The following is a 16,868-nucleotide window of genomic DNA, read 5'->3' on the forward strand; positions in this document are numbered from 1 at the left end:
CTACAGAGGCACCTTATCCAACAGCCATGCTCTAGTTAATGTTTTTAACCCATTGATACTTAAAGGTCTTAACCCTAGAACACTAACGTCGGGTGATTTTCACCCGGACAATTTAATTCACGTGATTTTCATTGTCTTGCTGCTGTCTGAGGTGGGCGGGTTCTTAGGTACCTTCACGATGCTCACTGACGTCATTGAATGTAGGTTTGTTTCCTTGCTCCCATTCATGGTTTTTTCTACCGGCTACGTGTTCGGGTGATTTTCACCCGACGTTAGTGATAGAGCGTAAAATATCTTTGGGTTAGGGTTAATGTTATTGTGGTGACTTGTGTGGTGATTTTCACCACACAAGTCTCATGAATGGGTGGACCGAAGGAGAAGTTGGGAACTCCTTTTTTTTTTGGGGGGGGGGGGGGGGGTTGTAACGATTACCTCATTTTTCCCGAATTTGTCCCCCATAATAAACTTTTTTGTGTTTTTTGTGATATTTCACATTTAAAAACAAAAGAAGAGTACCTCAATTTGCCATGTATTGTTGTACTTAGGGGTGCACCGATCGATCTGCACGCAATCTGTATCGGCCGATTTGGACCTCAAATATGTGATCTGCTGTTTCCGATATTCCTTTAATTTTGCCGATCGCATAGCCGATCATGCTGCACGTGAGAAACATGAGGCAGCCCATTTTCATGTCTTCAATGTCTATCGTTTAACTTTCATATTGTGCTCTAACGTTTATATCATTGTGTTGCAAAGCACACGCTTTGCTTTCATCAGTGTACTCACCTCCATGCACACACCGCACCAGACTGTCAACACACCTCTTGCGTCTTTGAATCACACAAATCAGCTGGTGATTAGAGCAGACTCCGCAGAGAGAAGTTATCTCCAGTCCTCCCGCCTACCGAGGCATTTGCATGCTGTTAAATCCGTGTGTATTAAAGTCCCAGATTAACGTGGTAGTCGGGGTAGTGCACGCGCACACACAGACAATTTCCACGCAAGCATTGATGTTCCCGCGGGCACTTTGAAGGAAGCGAAAGTGTGCTGCTATGTGGATGTGCGCTCCATTCAGACGGATGCGCTAATTAATGCCACTACTCAGATGGAGTTTAGCTCGTGTGTAGCTTGTGATTCTGTTGTTTCTCCCGTCATGTAACCCTGTCACCATTATGTAGATCGCACTCATAGTGCTGCTAATTATAACACTGTAACTCGGCCTCGATGGGCGGGTCGTTTTGATGTTCGTTCGATGCGGATCCCAATGTATGACGGTTATTGTGCATAACCCCGGTTCTATGAGTGGGAGCTCTTTGGCTTTAGTCATGGTTCAAGACTGGTGTTTAAGAGTAACTGACTTACAGTTTACCTAATTATCATTTATATATTATTAGTTGTTAATTATCACTATAATTGGCCTATATAACAGCAAGCTTGGTTACTGACCTGTTTGTATATTTTATTGCCTCCTTTTTCCAGACCACACACAATCCTACTATTCCTGTCATAATGCTGTAAAAAGCCTATACTGCTGTACTGTACTGAAGAGAACTGACAACTAAACGGTTGAACTCCCATCTGTCTCATGTTGGCAGTTTCCTTTAGCCTACAAAATATAAAATAAATATATATATATATATCGGTGATCGGTAATCGGTAATCGGTGATCGGTCGATGATCGGTTGGGCAGATATTTCTCATAGGTGATCGGCAATCGGTGATCGGTGGCAAAAAACGTGATCGGTGCACCCCTAGTTGTACTTTAAGATATTTTGATGAGAAGTATGTTTTATGGGGTATATTGCATCGGGTGAAATACACCCAACGTTAGTGATGGTGTGAATTTAAATCACGTTAGTGTTCTAGGGTTAAAGGGATACACACACAAATGAGGGATATACATGCAAATGCTGCATAAGGTATCAATGGGTTAAACTATGCAGGATGCGAACAGATTTGATGTGCAAGTCTAGGCTGTTCCACTCGGAGGCTCCAATGTAAGAAAAGGTACCTTTGCCAGTGAGATTTTTGAACCTATCCACCTTATTTTTGTGAGGCTCCCGCTGTAAAATAATTCTGGGAGCAATATCCGGTCTAGAACGTGAGCAGCTGTGTTTACGCTGGCTTGACATGTGCCTCCTCGCATCGCATTTCCTTGTCGAACTCCGACGTTAAAAGTTTGCGCATCACAAAATAACACTCGTTTTGGGAATGTAGCCTAATAATGTTATCTATCACATCCGCTAACCTGTTGCTCGTTGAACAAGTCGGCATTTATCAGCTCAGCTGCACCGTTTACAGACGGGTACATTAGACGGGCTGTGTTGTGTCAAGCTAGACGTAACGGGGGAAGAGGACAGCAGAAGGAAGCAGCACCCATGGTGCATCATGGCCGCCAAAAATAAGGTGGATACAAGCACAGGTTAGCAACACTGGATCTAGTAAAAACACTATGAGCTTCCCTGACATGAGTAAAATACTTGTGTAAGAACTCGGGGACAGAGCCATAAATGATCTTGTGGACCATGCTAAGTCTACCCTTTCCCGTGGTTGTGCCTCCACTGGAAGCCAGCTGAGAATTTTAAAATGGCTCCTGCCAATGTGAGACCGAGGGCTCAGTTTCAATATTACCCTTATCAATTTGTTCTCTGCAGTCTGAAGCCTGTTTTTAAGAGTTTCTGTCAAAACAAATAATAATAATAATAATAATAATATGGCCCTAACCTGCTCTCTCTGCCCCCCCCCATCCCCCTCCCATCTTCCCCACTCTCCCTCTAAGTCTCTCACCCAGTTGACTTGCAGGTGTTGGTGATCTGTGTGACAGTGGTGGTCGTGGTTGTGCTGCTGACCGTCAGTCTGCTGCGGCTCTACAAGTGGAAGAAGACAAAGAGGGACAATGATGGTGAGTGACACACACACACACACACGCACACGCACACGCACACGCACACGCACGCGCACGCGCACGCACACACACACACACACACACACACACACCTTTTAGCCACACACTTGCTTCACTTGCTTGGTGTTGGCGGTAGCCTGCAGTTGGTCTTGTGGAGTGTTGCATTATGGGGCACTTGGCCATGCCAGGTTATCGTCAGGATGTGTTGCAGACATCTGATATGGAAGGCCTCATGCATCCTGAGGTGGGACCGTACAGTGTTCACGCCTTACAGCTGGAGAGGAGATGTTGTCATGACGTCTGCCAGCTAAGCAGATATTTTGGTGTAGAAGTTGAGGTCTTTATTTTGAAAGACTTCTCCTGAGTCTGCCAAAGAAGCGAGCTGACCGGAAGGTCGTCGGTTCAATCCCCGGGACCGGCAGGATAAATCTGGGTGGGGAAAGTGAAAAGGCAGTGCTTGCCTCTCCCTCATCAACACCACTGAGGTGCCCTTGAGCAAGGGCCTTAACCCCCAACTGCTCCAGTGGAGCTGCTCAGTGGCCAGCAGATCAGACTGTGGTTGTACTGGTCAGCTTCCAGGTGTGTACTGTATGTGTGTGTGTGAATGTGAACAGGGCGCTCCTGAAAAAGAGAGCATTGCTCTCAGGGAGAGTCTGTAGAAATAAAGGTTAAAAAAAAGAAGAAAAGAAAAGATAATGCTTGTTTAATCCGGTTTTGTATCTGGCTTTCGATGCTGCACTGGTCAGAGAGGAAACTGTCCTGTATTTGGAAGATTCCACTATTGCAAGTGGTTTGTCAGATATGATGAAAGCTGGTATATGAGATAGGGGAGTAGATGCCCACTAGCATACTACTTTGGTCTTTGCCACATTTACAGAGAGACGCAGCCTGCCATATGTTCTTGCAGCAGCTGTGAGGGTAGCTTGCAGTGCCTCCGGTGTGTCGACCACAACTGCACAGTCATCTGCATCCTGTAGTTCCATGACATGCTCACATGTTATTGTTGTGACTGCTTGAAGCCTTCTGACGTTAAAAAGGTTTCCATCAATTCTGAAGTCTACAGTTAGCCCACTGTCCCCCACAGTATACAATAGTATTACTATAGAGTACCCCCCACTTCAAACACACACACACACACACACACACACACACACACACACACACACACACACACACACACACACACACACACACACACACACACACACACACACACACACAAACACGCACACACAAACCTGTGTACTGTCTGTCCACAGGTTCGAACTCCAGGGGAAACTCGGGTAGCAGAAACTTGCAGGTGAGTTTTTCTTCTACTTTTTCTAATGTTCTACTTTTTCTAATGTCATTGTTGGTTTCCATGGTTTCTAACACTAATATATATACACACACACACATATATACTGTGTGTGTATGTATGTATGTGTGTGTGTGTGTGTGTGTGTGTGTGTGTGTGTGTATACATGTATATATACAGTATATATATATATATTTATAAAATGGCTCTATCAAATCAAGCAATCTGATTGGTTCACAGCCATTGTATAATTCCAGTAACCGAGTTCAATAACCCATGGCCATGGGTTATCGGTTGCCATGGCAACTCTCTTACTAAGAGAGTAATAATAAGGCTTACCTCAAATGACAACGTAGAAAAAAAAATGGCGGAGACAGCTGTCAGATCCTTGTGAATCGATCTTCGCTTATAACTTTACTAATACTTCGCAGAAAATGATGTTTTGTACAAGAATAGATGCGGGCTAATGTCTTCTTTGCAAAAGAAAGGCTGTTAACCCCGCATTTAACTCTGCATTTAACCCCGTAACGTTAGTTGGTGTCGGGCTTTGCAGAGAGCATTCAGCTTCTCAACAAGCGCTGAGAATGCAGCGCTGCGGCTCGAGCTGCCTGTCGGGCTTTCCAGAAAAATCTCAGCTACTCAGCAAGCGCCAGGATTGGCCAATGTCAACTTCAGTCTCCAGAACGATCCAATCAAATCACCCGCATGTTCTTGCGGTCCCGCCTTACAGTAGTGTTTCAACTGACTCTATCAGAATGACATGCCAGTCGGAGTCGGACTTATAGTATTATTATTATTATTATATTATCATACTTGGAAACCGTTTTATAAAAGCAATATAGCACTCGAGCAGCGTGTGTTGTGGAATATATCCCGCTGATAAACTGTTATCCCACTCGGCCTGCGGCCTCGTGGGATAACAGTTTATCAGCGGGATATATTCACCACAACACACTTGCTCTCGTGATATATTGCTTAAATATATATGTAACACCCGTCCCATGTAGCTAGAGTATCTAAATAGGCTTAGTGTGATAGTACTATGGGGAGGGGCCTGGGTTATGGTTTCAAATTTAATGGCGCCATATACCTGTTCATTAAATATTCACTCTTATTCATAAAACTAAGATAACTGGCGGTGCCTCCAATAAAGTTCAGGAAATATAAAATATATATATATCCCTGTTGTTGTATATTGTGTCTTTTTAATCTACCTTTTTAAACAAATATTTATTACCCAAATATGAATTACTTATATATGAATTACACAACAAGTATGCTTTAACTACAATAAACCCAAAACGTGGGGATTTATTACTATAGGTAACGGAAAAGTCAAAAAGTGGCGACAAGATAGCTCAGCAGGCCAATATAAATAGTAAATAGAAAAAAGGGAGCTTCTTGATGCTTATAAAGAATTTTATTAATAAAGAAGTAATGTACAGGTATACTCAATAGTTAATACACAATACATCTTCAAAGGACAAGGGCACAAGAGACGCAACGCGTTTCAACCTCTGGTCTTCGTCAGGCTGCGCCTACAGCCTGACGAAGACCAGAGGTTGAAACGCGTTGCGTCTCTTGTGCCCTTGTCCTTTGAAGATGTATTGTGTATTAACTATTGAGTATACCTGTACATTACTTCTTTATTAATTAAATTCTTTATAAGCATCAAGAAGCTCCCTTTTTTCTATTTACTTACTATAGGTAACAAAATGTAGAAAAAAGTGCTTCGGATCACATATAAAATAAATGCAAATAAAATAATATGGACAATTGACAAACAACAATTATTATTATTTATCTATTTATATTCCAATTCTTTGTTATTGATTTATCCATTACCTCTAATTTATATGTCCAATTACTATTATGTATAACCTCTTTGAAAACAATACACCTCGAAAATATAGACGGTTTTCACCAGAGCGCAAGCGCAACCCCACAGCACTTCAGTCTGCAAACTGCAGAAATATTCACTCGACATCGTTACTTTTGTTTTCCCTGCTCAGCTGTATAGACGGTTTTCACGGAATGGTCAGTCCTGCACTTGAATGTTTATTTTTATTTTATGTCCATAGCAAACACTGCAACAGGAAGTGAGCGGGGGTTCAATTTAGAATGTTTTTGTTGTCAAGTTAAAACCGTCTATACTGTGGGCCCACACTCACACACACTCACTCAAACCCAGAAACCCCTGTTGCAGGCCTGAGTGTAGCTTGGAAGCATGGAGGCCTGAAAACTGTAATGGCCGCTTCACTTGTTCACACAAGCAGTAAAACAAAAGGCACGTGCAGTCAGTACTCACGGAAACCAGGGACTAATCAGAGGGAGGTAGTTCATGGAAGTAGGGGGGTAGATGATGGATGGGGCAGATGAATGGCAGAAGAAACAGCAGCGACAGTCCAACAGCAGCACACCCACATGTGGTCCAAACAGAGCTTTCCTGGTCCGCTCTCTCTCAGTGACCACTGTCCGTCTCCTGAATCAAACATATCAGCTAAGCAACAAGTCCAAACACTATTTCATGGCGATTTAGCAGTAGCTTGTCTTAACCAGTTGCTTCAAATGCAAAGCGAACAGTTCGACTGCAATGCTAATGACGATTTAGCTAAACGGCTAAAAGCTATTGGCAACAAAACATCGTTTTTACACTTCTAACATTCAGTTACAGCATATAAAACAACACACAGACTCGTATTTACCTCTTATAGATAACACAACGTCCAAAACCACAGGATAACTGGTCGTCAAACCCTTGAGGTATGAACGAAATGCTCTCAGTAAAATATCTCTTGTTCTCTGAATGGCGACAAATCGCTTCTGTCGTTCCCCAACTCCGATAGATGCTCAGCTCACCACTAAGACCCGCCCCCAACCCTGAGACCGGACTTGGGTTGGCTGTTTGATTTACGACTTCCAATTACATTAAAGAAAACCAATGATCGACAGATTAGGCTACAAAGCAAGTTAGGCTGACCGTCTGACTACACAAGTTTAATCCTTGAATGAACAAACAAACTATATGGTCATTTGCATGAACTCCAAACTTTGACTCTTAAAGCTGTAAACAGCATGACTTCTATTCCATACATTTTATCATCCATGTACAGTTTTATATTTATTTATTTATTTTATCCATGCATACATATTTAAACTGTATTTATGCATTTTTAACTTTATTTTTACTTTAACTATTTACATCCTGATGTCTACATATATGTTTTACCAGGGCTATATGAGAAGGGTGGCCTATTTACACCTGAGCAGGATCTAAAGTGTTAAGTGTGTGTTAATACAGAACAGATGTAGGATACATGCAAGATGTAGGTCTGTTTCCATGGCTCGCAATGTATTTGAGGTGTGCTGTCCTGTCTTGTCACCTTGCTAAACTTCACATTGTTTGTTGCAGAGTGTCACCTATAAGAACTCTGCTCCAGCCTCCAAATCCAATCCAGACCCCACCTACCAGAGCCTCAATCCAGCCACAATGGATCAGCACCAGTCATCCTCTAGTGCCAGACAGGTGAAGTCAACATCAGAGATGCTTTGCTACAAGCAGAAACTGCAGGAGCTACTGAAGATACAGATGCAGCCACCTTGATTTGGCAGCGGCTCCCTGACAGGTCCTTGGCAGATGAAACAAAGATAACACAGAAACTTAACTTAACTCATTGAGTGCCATGGACGAGTATGTTCGTCAATTGGTTTAGTAACGTAGAGTGCCAAGGACGAGTATGTTCGTCAATTGCGTTTTTTGACGGTGGGACGTGCATCAAAGCCAGATCCATCTCCTGTGAAAGTATGGTGGCTGTTGAATGTGTAAAAGCTATTTTAGGGACCCATTAGGTGGCGACAGTGCTCTCCAGATTACAGAAAGGCGAGGAAAAAACAGAGAAGAAGTCGTTGGGGAAACGGAAATCGCATCGCATCCGTATGCATCGATATGCATGAAGCATAACGTTAGCTGTGCCTGCAGCAGCCAATCTGCTGCCACAATTGAGGACCTCCGTGTCCGCTGCGATAGCCCATCCGCATGATTTTGTTATTAGTTGTTATTATTCTCAACTGGAAGCATGGGAGCCGGTGACAAATACACGCGGAACGCTGTAAAAAAGCTGGATGTAGCAGACTTTTCAGTGCAGAGCAAACGCAGTAGAAAGCCACCAGAGACACTCCCATACGGAGGAGGAGTGTGCAGTTGAGGGGGGGGGGGGGGCACGCAGAGCAGCACACAACACTGACCCAGACAGACCCAGACAGCAGGACAGGATTGGCAAACGCAAGCTAGAATATCTGATGCCCACCAGCAGCAAATCAAGACCAGCAAGAAGCTGCAACCAGCAGCGCACGCAGGGGCCAGCGCTGCTGGTTGCAGCTAAAAAATATTGTTTCGCTGTTCTATTGAAGGAAATTATTTTTGAGGTGTGACTACATCAGAAAATATTAGCTTCAGTCAGTGATGTGCATGAAATATTTAATTTCACAAAACGCTCTTTATCTCAGCTTCTAGAAAAAAACGGCTGTTTTTGGATAAATCAAGCTATCTTCTCCGGCTGATAACTAAAGAACGGAAAATGATATCAATAAACCTGTTTTTGCTGATGATAGAATAGAGTCTCATCGTTCTTTTTGCGTGTTCCGTGTTTACATAGTAATATCACACAATATTCTGTGGGCCTCGAGAAATCACTGAAAACGCTCTGAAACTCTGGCACTGGGAGCGTCCGTTCTCCAAAAGTGGCTGGCACTCAATGAGTTAATACTTAACTTGACTCAACTCAATTTATCCTATAGTTTAACCAATTCAACCTCTTAATAAACAATACATATATTCTTAGTTACTCCAAAGCAGGGTCCCTTATGGCGTAACAAAGTTCAGTTCTTTGCATGGCAGCCACCTGGCAGCTGGCTGGGATCTGGCTGTGAGCGCCAATTCAAGATGGCTGCCACTGTATGGTGTTGCCAGTTCCTCCTCATGGTGGTCTTCCTTGGTTAAGGGTGGTCAGAGGATTCACATTTTTGAGAACACTTCTGCATCTTCAGCAGGTAGGTTCACAAGCGTTTTGTCCCTTAGCCTGTAGGCTACACCTCGCCTGAGGGGGGCAACAAAGAGAAAATTAGCCTTCGCTTGCAGAAGCTTTTCCAACTGCGGGCTCTCGTCAACACAACCATCTTGAGATGGTCTCAGATGCCATGGCTCCATCTTCCCAGTTGCTTCCTTCAGTTGTTTGGGTTCCAAGCCGACCTTCTGTAAGAAATATCACACTGATGTTGCTGGGAAACCGCAGCAGCTGACTTCAGTGGGGAATAAGGTTGCGTGCCATCCTTTGACAAGAGCCAGTCCAGTCTAACTACTGTAGACAGCGGCCTCTGTTGGAATAGAGTTAAACAGCAGTACAGACTCATTGTAGACATTCACCTCCAGATGTATTAACATGATGCTGCCTTTTATTGATTTTTTGGGGTTCGTTTTGTTTTCCTTTGAGAACGTTGAGGGCCAGATTGAGATGATAGATGGTCCAGTGGCCGGGGTCCGGCCCTGGGGCCGAATCTTGCTCATGAGTCATGTGTGGTTTAAACTTTAGAGTGTTTCGTGTTAATGCAGAACAGATGTAGGACTGTTTCCATGGCTCCCACTGTATTTGAGGTGTGCTGTCCTGTCACCTTGCTAAACTTCACCTTGTTTGTTGCAGATTCCCACCAAGAAGAAGTCTGCTCCAGCCTCTAAATCCAATCCAGACTCCACCTACCAGAGCCTCAATCCAGCCACCATGGATCATCAGGACCAGTCATACTCTACTGTCAAACAGGTGAAGTAAACATCATGCAGAGATGCTTTGATACAAGCAGAAACTGCAGGAGCTACTGAAGATACAGCCACCTTGAATTGATGGCGGCCTCCTGACAGGTCCTTGGCATATTAAACAAAAATATCAACAACACAGAAACTTAACTTAATATACTTGACTTGACTCAACTCAACTTATCCTAAGTTTAACTAAGTTTAACCAATTCAACCTCTTAATAAACAATATGTATATTCTTAGTTACTCCAAACCAAGGTCCCTTATGGTGTAACAAAGGTCTGTTCTTTGGGTGGGCAGCCGCCTGGCAGCTGCCTGGGATCCAGCTGGGAGCACCAATTCAAGATGGCTGCCACTGTATGGTGTTGCCAGTTCCTCCTCATGGTGGTCTTCCCTGGTGAAGGGTGGTCAAAGCATTCATATAGTTGGGAACCCTTCTGCATCTTCAGCAGTTATCTCAGGTTCACAAGCGTTTTGTCCCTGATGCCGGGATTCCACTGAGTGCATTTGCATTGAGTTGCTGCTGTGCTCCGGTTTTGCTCCCTGCTCCGCCAACACTAACCGGCGGCATGCAGAGCACGTCACGGCTCCGCTCCGCCAGACAGCTGGAGTGACGAGACCGACAAGTTCTTGCGGTGAAATCGCGTGCATTCACACGAGACAATTTGTATGTGGGATAAATACAACAACAAACAGGCAGAAGATCATTGTTGATCATTGTAGGAGGGGTGGACTTGCTTGGTGTTGTCCTTGTAAAAAGGATGTGTCATGTCATATATTATTTAGTGGTTTTCCACTTCAATGATGAACTTTTGCTCATCCATGTTTGTCCTCTGGCTTGATCTTGAATGCTGTAAGCACCTCTGACCTGTTGACTCCAGGCCTGGCTCCGCCCATTGTGATGTTATGTTGATGTGATTATGTGAAATACGATCTGGGGTCAACACGGAGTGTTTTATTCTGAAAACCACCGGATGTTTTATTTTGTTTCTGTGTCGTACTTCCTGTCCCACTCTACCCTTATCTGTGCGAACTTGCTGCGGCTTTGCTCCGACATCCGGTAAAAATAGAAGCCTTGCGTATCTGCTTCGGAGAGCTCTGGATTGTTGGAGCTGGGACGGAGTAGACACACAACGCAGCGGAGTTGGTGGAAGTTGACACATTGATTAGAGTGGAAACATATCGGCTCCGAAGCCGTACTGGAGCGCAGCCGGAGCATGGCTCCATCTCCCCAGTGGCTTCCTTGACTTGTTTGGGTTCCAAGCCGACCTTCTGTAAGAAGGTCCGCTCCTCCACCACTGCAGGACGCCTCGCCCCTCCTCTGCTACGGGGGCTCAAAAGTCGCTCATCCCGATCGCGACTCTTCTCGTCCCTGGCACCTCAATGATGGAACGAGCTCCCACCTTCGGTCAGGACGGCCGAATCACTGCCGATCTTTCGGCAAAGACTAAAAACACACCTTTTCAGGCTCCAAAATATCTAGATGTCCTCTCTTAGTTAGAAACTCGACATTCAGAGGCAACATTTCTCTTTTTTGAAGAATTCATCCTAACTCTGTTTCTGTCATCGCAACCGCTAATGTTACTAACCTGCCACTTGAGTTGAGCAAGAGTCAACTTGAGGCCTTTAGTCCAGTCTAACTGTAGACAGCGGCCTCTGTTGGAATAGAGTTAAACAGCAGTACAGACTCATTGTAGACATTCACCTCCAGATGTATTAACTCATTCATGGCCAAAGACGTCTTTGACGTGTTATCAGGAATAGCCCTCCCAGCCAATGACGTGTTTGACGTGTTTTTGTTTTTATTAGTACAGCGCGTAGTTCAAACACTTCCCCAGCCTGTGACATAGTTTCAGGTCCCTGCCTCAAAGGCAAGCCGACAACACGCGATCAAACACATACCGCAGCTGTTGTTTTGAAATTAGCAGGAGGAAAAACAGAGAAACGCGCTTCCTTGTAGAGAGGAGAAACGCCATTGAAACGCCCCTCGGCACGCTGCACTGCTCGCCTTGCTGCAGGGCGAACCTGGATTGTTCGCAGTAGTCAAACCCGTGTCGAACATGATCGATCCGGTTCCAGCGCCTGGTCCCAAAGCCAAGCCCGACCCGTTCCTGTGTCGCAGCATTCGTCCCAGCCCGACTGAGAGGAGGAAAACGATGCGAGGCCCAGGAGGCTAGACGCTGATCTCAGACCAGATGGGTGTTCCCCTCCTATGCTAATTTGCGGGGCGATCAATAGTGTTCCCTTGGAAGGAGGTGCGATGGACAGAACTCTCTCTCTCTCTCTCTCTCTGTGTGTGTGTGTGTGTGTGTGTGTGTGTGTGTGTGTGTGTGTGTGTGTGTGTGTGTGTGTCTGTCTGTCTGTCTGTCTGTCTGTCTGTCTGTCTGTCTGTCTGTCTGTCTGTGTGTCTGTCTGCACACTCACTCACACTGAGTAAACTGTATTGTTGAATGTAAAGCACTTCATGTATATATATATTTTTTTTTTGTCATTTGTGTCATAACGAATAATATTTACATGTCTGATGTCAATACAGTTCAAAATAAAAGAATTGAGAGCGAGTTCTGCCTGAGATTGTGTGCTGTACAAAAATGCCATTTTCTGCAATTTCTTTTCTCGGAGAGACCTTTTTGGTGAAAACAGGGTGTATATAAATGGCTATAAGTAGAGTACAGAACATGCTAAAAGCTCACTTTTTTTCCCTGGTGAACCCAGATACGTACATCTTCATTTTGAGGTATTGCAAATCACTCTGGTGCTAATAGATAATTTACTGTGGGTCTTGAAAGATGACCAACAATTATGAAAATCTTTGGCCTGTGCTAAATATTGGCAGTCCTAAACTGGCCATGAATGAGTTAACACAAAACACTCTAAAGTTTAAACCACACATGAGCAAGATACGGCCGCAGGGCCAGACACCGGCCATTGGACCATCTCAATCCGGCCCTCAATGTTCTCAAAGGAAAACAAAACAACCCCCAAAAAATCAAATAAAAGGCAGCATCATGTTAACTCATTCATGGCCAGTTTAGGACTGCCAATATTTAGCACAGGCCAAAGATTTTCATAATTGTTGGTCATCTTTCAAGACCCACAGTAAATTATCTATTAGCACCAGAGTGATTTGCAATACCTCAAAATGAAGATGTACGTATCTGGGTTCACCAGGGAAAAAAAGTGAGCTTTTAGCATGTTCTGTACTCTACTTATAGCCATTTATATACACCCTGTTTTCACCAAAAAGGTCTCTCCGAGAAAAGAAATTGCAGAAAATGGCATTTTTGTACAGCACACAATCTCAGGCAGAACTCGCTCTCAATTCTTTTATTTTGAACTGTATTGACATCAGACATGTAAATATTATTTGTTATGACACAAATGACAAAAAAAAAAATATATATATATATATATATATATATATATATATATATATATATATATATATACTGTATACATGAAGTGCTTTTTTTACATTCAACAATACAGTTTACTCAGTGTGAGTGAGTGTGAATGTGTGTGTGTGTGCGCGGGGCCCATGTGTGTCTCTTTACATTACATTACATTTCGTCATTTAGCAGACCTAAATGACCGTCCTGACCGTCCTGACCTCATTCTGAGATGTGGGCTCACAATCGGCTCCTCATCTGAAATAAAAGCAACATATCCTCAGTAAACTATATAATCACATTTAGGACAGAGACAGTGTAGTGTACTAGTGTCTCAATAAACTATACGATCATAGAATGCAGAGATCAGTGTAGTCTCTCTCACACACACACACACACACACACACACACACACACACACACACACACACACACACACACACACTCCTTACCGCGAGATCATCCGGGTCCTGTCGCATTGGAGTCCAGTCTTCCTTGCCCTCGACAGGAAAGTGGCCGTGCTGCTTGGCTCTGTGTGAAAGCAATTTCTGTGGCGAGGCTGCTGTTCTCCTCCTGCTCACATAGTTGTGACTCCGTCTCGTCTCTTTCGGGCTAGCACACAGGAACAGGGTCCAGGGACCAGGATCGATCATGTTGGTCACGGGTTTGACTACCGCGAACAACTGATCGATGTCCGCTGCCCTGCAGCAAGCCGACCAGCTCGTGCAGCGCGCCGAGGGGCGTTTCAATGGCATTTCTCCTCTCTGCACAAGGAAGCGCGTTTCTCTGTTTTCTGTTTTTCCTCCTGCTCATTTCAAAACAACAGCTGCGGTATGTGTTTGTTCACGTGTTGTCGGTTTTGTCTTTGAGGGCAGGGACCTGATACCCTGTCACAGGCTGGGGAAGTCTTTGAACTACGCGCTGCACTAATAAAAACAAAAACACGTCAAACACGTCTTTGGCGTGGATGGCTATTCCTGATAACATGTCAAAGACGTCTTTGGCGGTGAATGAGTTAATGCAGATGTAGGGTACATGCAAGATGTAGGACTGTTTCCATGGCTCCCACTGTATTTGAGGTGTGCTGTCTTGTCTTGTCACCTTGCTAAACTACACCTTGTTTGTTGCAGATTCCCACCAAGAAGAAGTCTGCTCCAGCCTCTAAATCCAATCCAAACTCCACCTACCAGAGCCTCAATCCAGCCACCATGGATCAGGACCAGGAATACTCTACTGTCAAACAGGTGAAGTCAACATCACAGATGCATTGATACAAGCAGAAACTGCAGGAGCTACTGAAGATACAGATGCAGCCAACTTGAATTGGCAGCGCCTCCCTGACAGGTCCATGGCAGATTAAACAAAGATAACACAGAAATTTAACTGAATATACTTAACTTAACTCAACTCAACTTATAACTTTAACCAATTTGACCTCTTAATAAACAAGACAGATATTCTTAGTTACTCCAAAGCAGGGTCCCTTATGGTATAACAAAGTTCAGTTCCTTGCAAGGCAGCCGCCTGGCAGCTGGCTGGGATCCAGCTGGGAGCACCAATTCACGATGGCTGCCACTGTATGGTGTTGCCAGTTGGTTCCTCCTCATGGTGGTCTTCCTTGGTGAAGGGTGGTCAGAGCATCCACATTGTTGAGAACCCTTCTGCATCTTCAGCAGGTATCTCAGGGTCACAAGCTACCATTAACATGATGCTGCCTTTTATTGATTTTTTTGGGGGTCATTTTGTTTTCCTTTGAGAACGTTGAGGGCCAGATTGAGATGATAGATGGTCCAGTGGCCGGGGTCCGGCCCTGGGGCCGAATCTTGCTCATGTGTGGTTTAGAGTGTGTCGTGTTAAAACAGAACAGATGTAGGGTACATGCAAGATGTAGAACTGTTTCCATGGCTCCCACTGTATTTGAGGTGTGCTGTCCTGTCTTGTCACCTTGCAAAACTTCACCTTGTTTGTTGCAGATTCCCACCAAGAAGAAGTCTGCTCCAGCCTCTAAATCCAATCCAGACTCCACCTACCAGAGCCTCAATCCAGCCACCATGGATCATCAGGACCAGGCATACTCTACTGTCAAACAGGTGAAGTCAACATCACAGATGCTTTGATACAAGCAGAAACTGCAGGAGCTACTGAAGATACAGATGCAGCCAACTTGAATTGGTGGTGGATCCCTGACAGGTCCTTGGCAGATTAAACAAAGATAACACAGAAACTTAACTTAAAGTGAGAATACGAAGATTTGAATGCAAATAAATATCTGTAAAGTCACTATATATCCTCAAGTGATTTAACACAATGATGATTGAGCCCATCGCTCATTGATGAAAGCCCTTGCATTTCTCTGTATTGTAACATTTAAGAATGTGTGTCTACTACGTTACTAACCTGCCACTTGAGTTGAGCATAGTCTGGGGTCAAAAGCGTAGCACCACGTCATCCGGTGCAAACACACTTGGTATTCCGGCGGAAATGCGGGGAACGGCCCAAAAAAAGTAATTCTGCTGTGAAAACAGGGCATCATAGTAACGTAAATAAATGTGATGCGCGTTATCTAGCTATGTAGCTACACAAATAAAATGAACTAACATCATATAAAACCATCCTTCTATGGAGGACAAAGCGGAAAGAGCACCAGAACACGGGGCGGGTCTTCCTGTCTGTAGTAATGTGCACCAGGCTCTCTTGAGAGAAGTTGAGCAAGAGTCAACTTGAGTCCTTTAGTCCAATCTAACTGTAGACAGCGGCCTCTGTTGGAATGGAGTTAAACAGCAGTACAGACTCATTGTAGACATTCACCTGCAGATTTATTAACATAATGCTGCCTTTTATTGATTTTTGTGGGGTTGTTTTCGTTTCTTTTGAGAACGTTGAGGCCCAGATTTAGATGCCCATGTGTGGTTTAGAGTGTGTCGTGTTATGCAGAACAGATACATGACTCCCATTGTATTTGAGGTGTGCTGTCCTGTCTTGTCACCTTGCTAAACTTCACATTGTTTGTTGCAGATTCCCACCAAGAAGAAGTCTGCTCCAGCCTCTAAATCCAATCCAGACTCCACCTACCAGAGCCTCAATCCAGCCACCATGGATCAGGACCAGGCATACTCTACTGTCAAACAGGTGAAGTAAACATCAGAGATGCTTTGATACAAGCAGAAACTACAGGAGCTACTGAACATACAGATGCAGCCATCTTGAATAGGCGGTGGATCGCTGACGGACGGAGGCTACTTCAACTTAGAAACAAAAGAGGCCAGGTCCTCCCCCCCTTCCCCAGCAGGGGCACACAAACGGCACTGAACACAACCATTTACAGCCTTCAAAATAAAAACATACACTGTTCTGTGCTGCGTAAATTCTTACCAAAATAATCTTAAATCACTCAGAGCCAAATAGGAGGCAACTCAATCAACTCAAAAAGTAGCCTACACTTCTGACATTTAAAATCAAGCTACCTGTTT

The 16,868-nt window shown here is 44.2% G+C and overlaps 1 protein-coding gene across 1 annotated transcript in view; it reads left to right on the forward strand.

Moving 5' to 3' along the window:
• The window catches only part of LOC310791572 (asc-type amino acid transporter 1-like), a gene marked incomplete at both ends in the record, with an annotated part of 85,396 nt that overhangs the window by 12,891 nt on the left and 55,637 nt on the right, over nucleotides 1-16,868 (forward strand). Inside the window, one exon of the mRNA XM_083653239.1 lies at nucleotides 2,792-2,902. Coding sequence (XP_083509365.1) covers nucleotides 2,792-2,902 — 111 coding nt within the window. The remainder of the gene's footprint in view (nucleotides 1-2,791; nucleotides 2,903-16,868) is intronic.

Source organism: Poromitra crassiceps (assembly GCF_964638095.1).
Source record: "Poromitra crassiceps genome assembly, chromosome: 16".
Classification (NCBI taxonomy): domain Eukaryota; kingdom Metazoa; phylum Chordata; class Actinopteri; order Beryciformes; family Melamphaidae; genus Poromitra; species Poromitra crassiceps.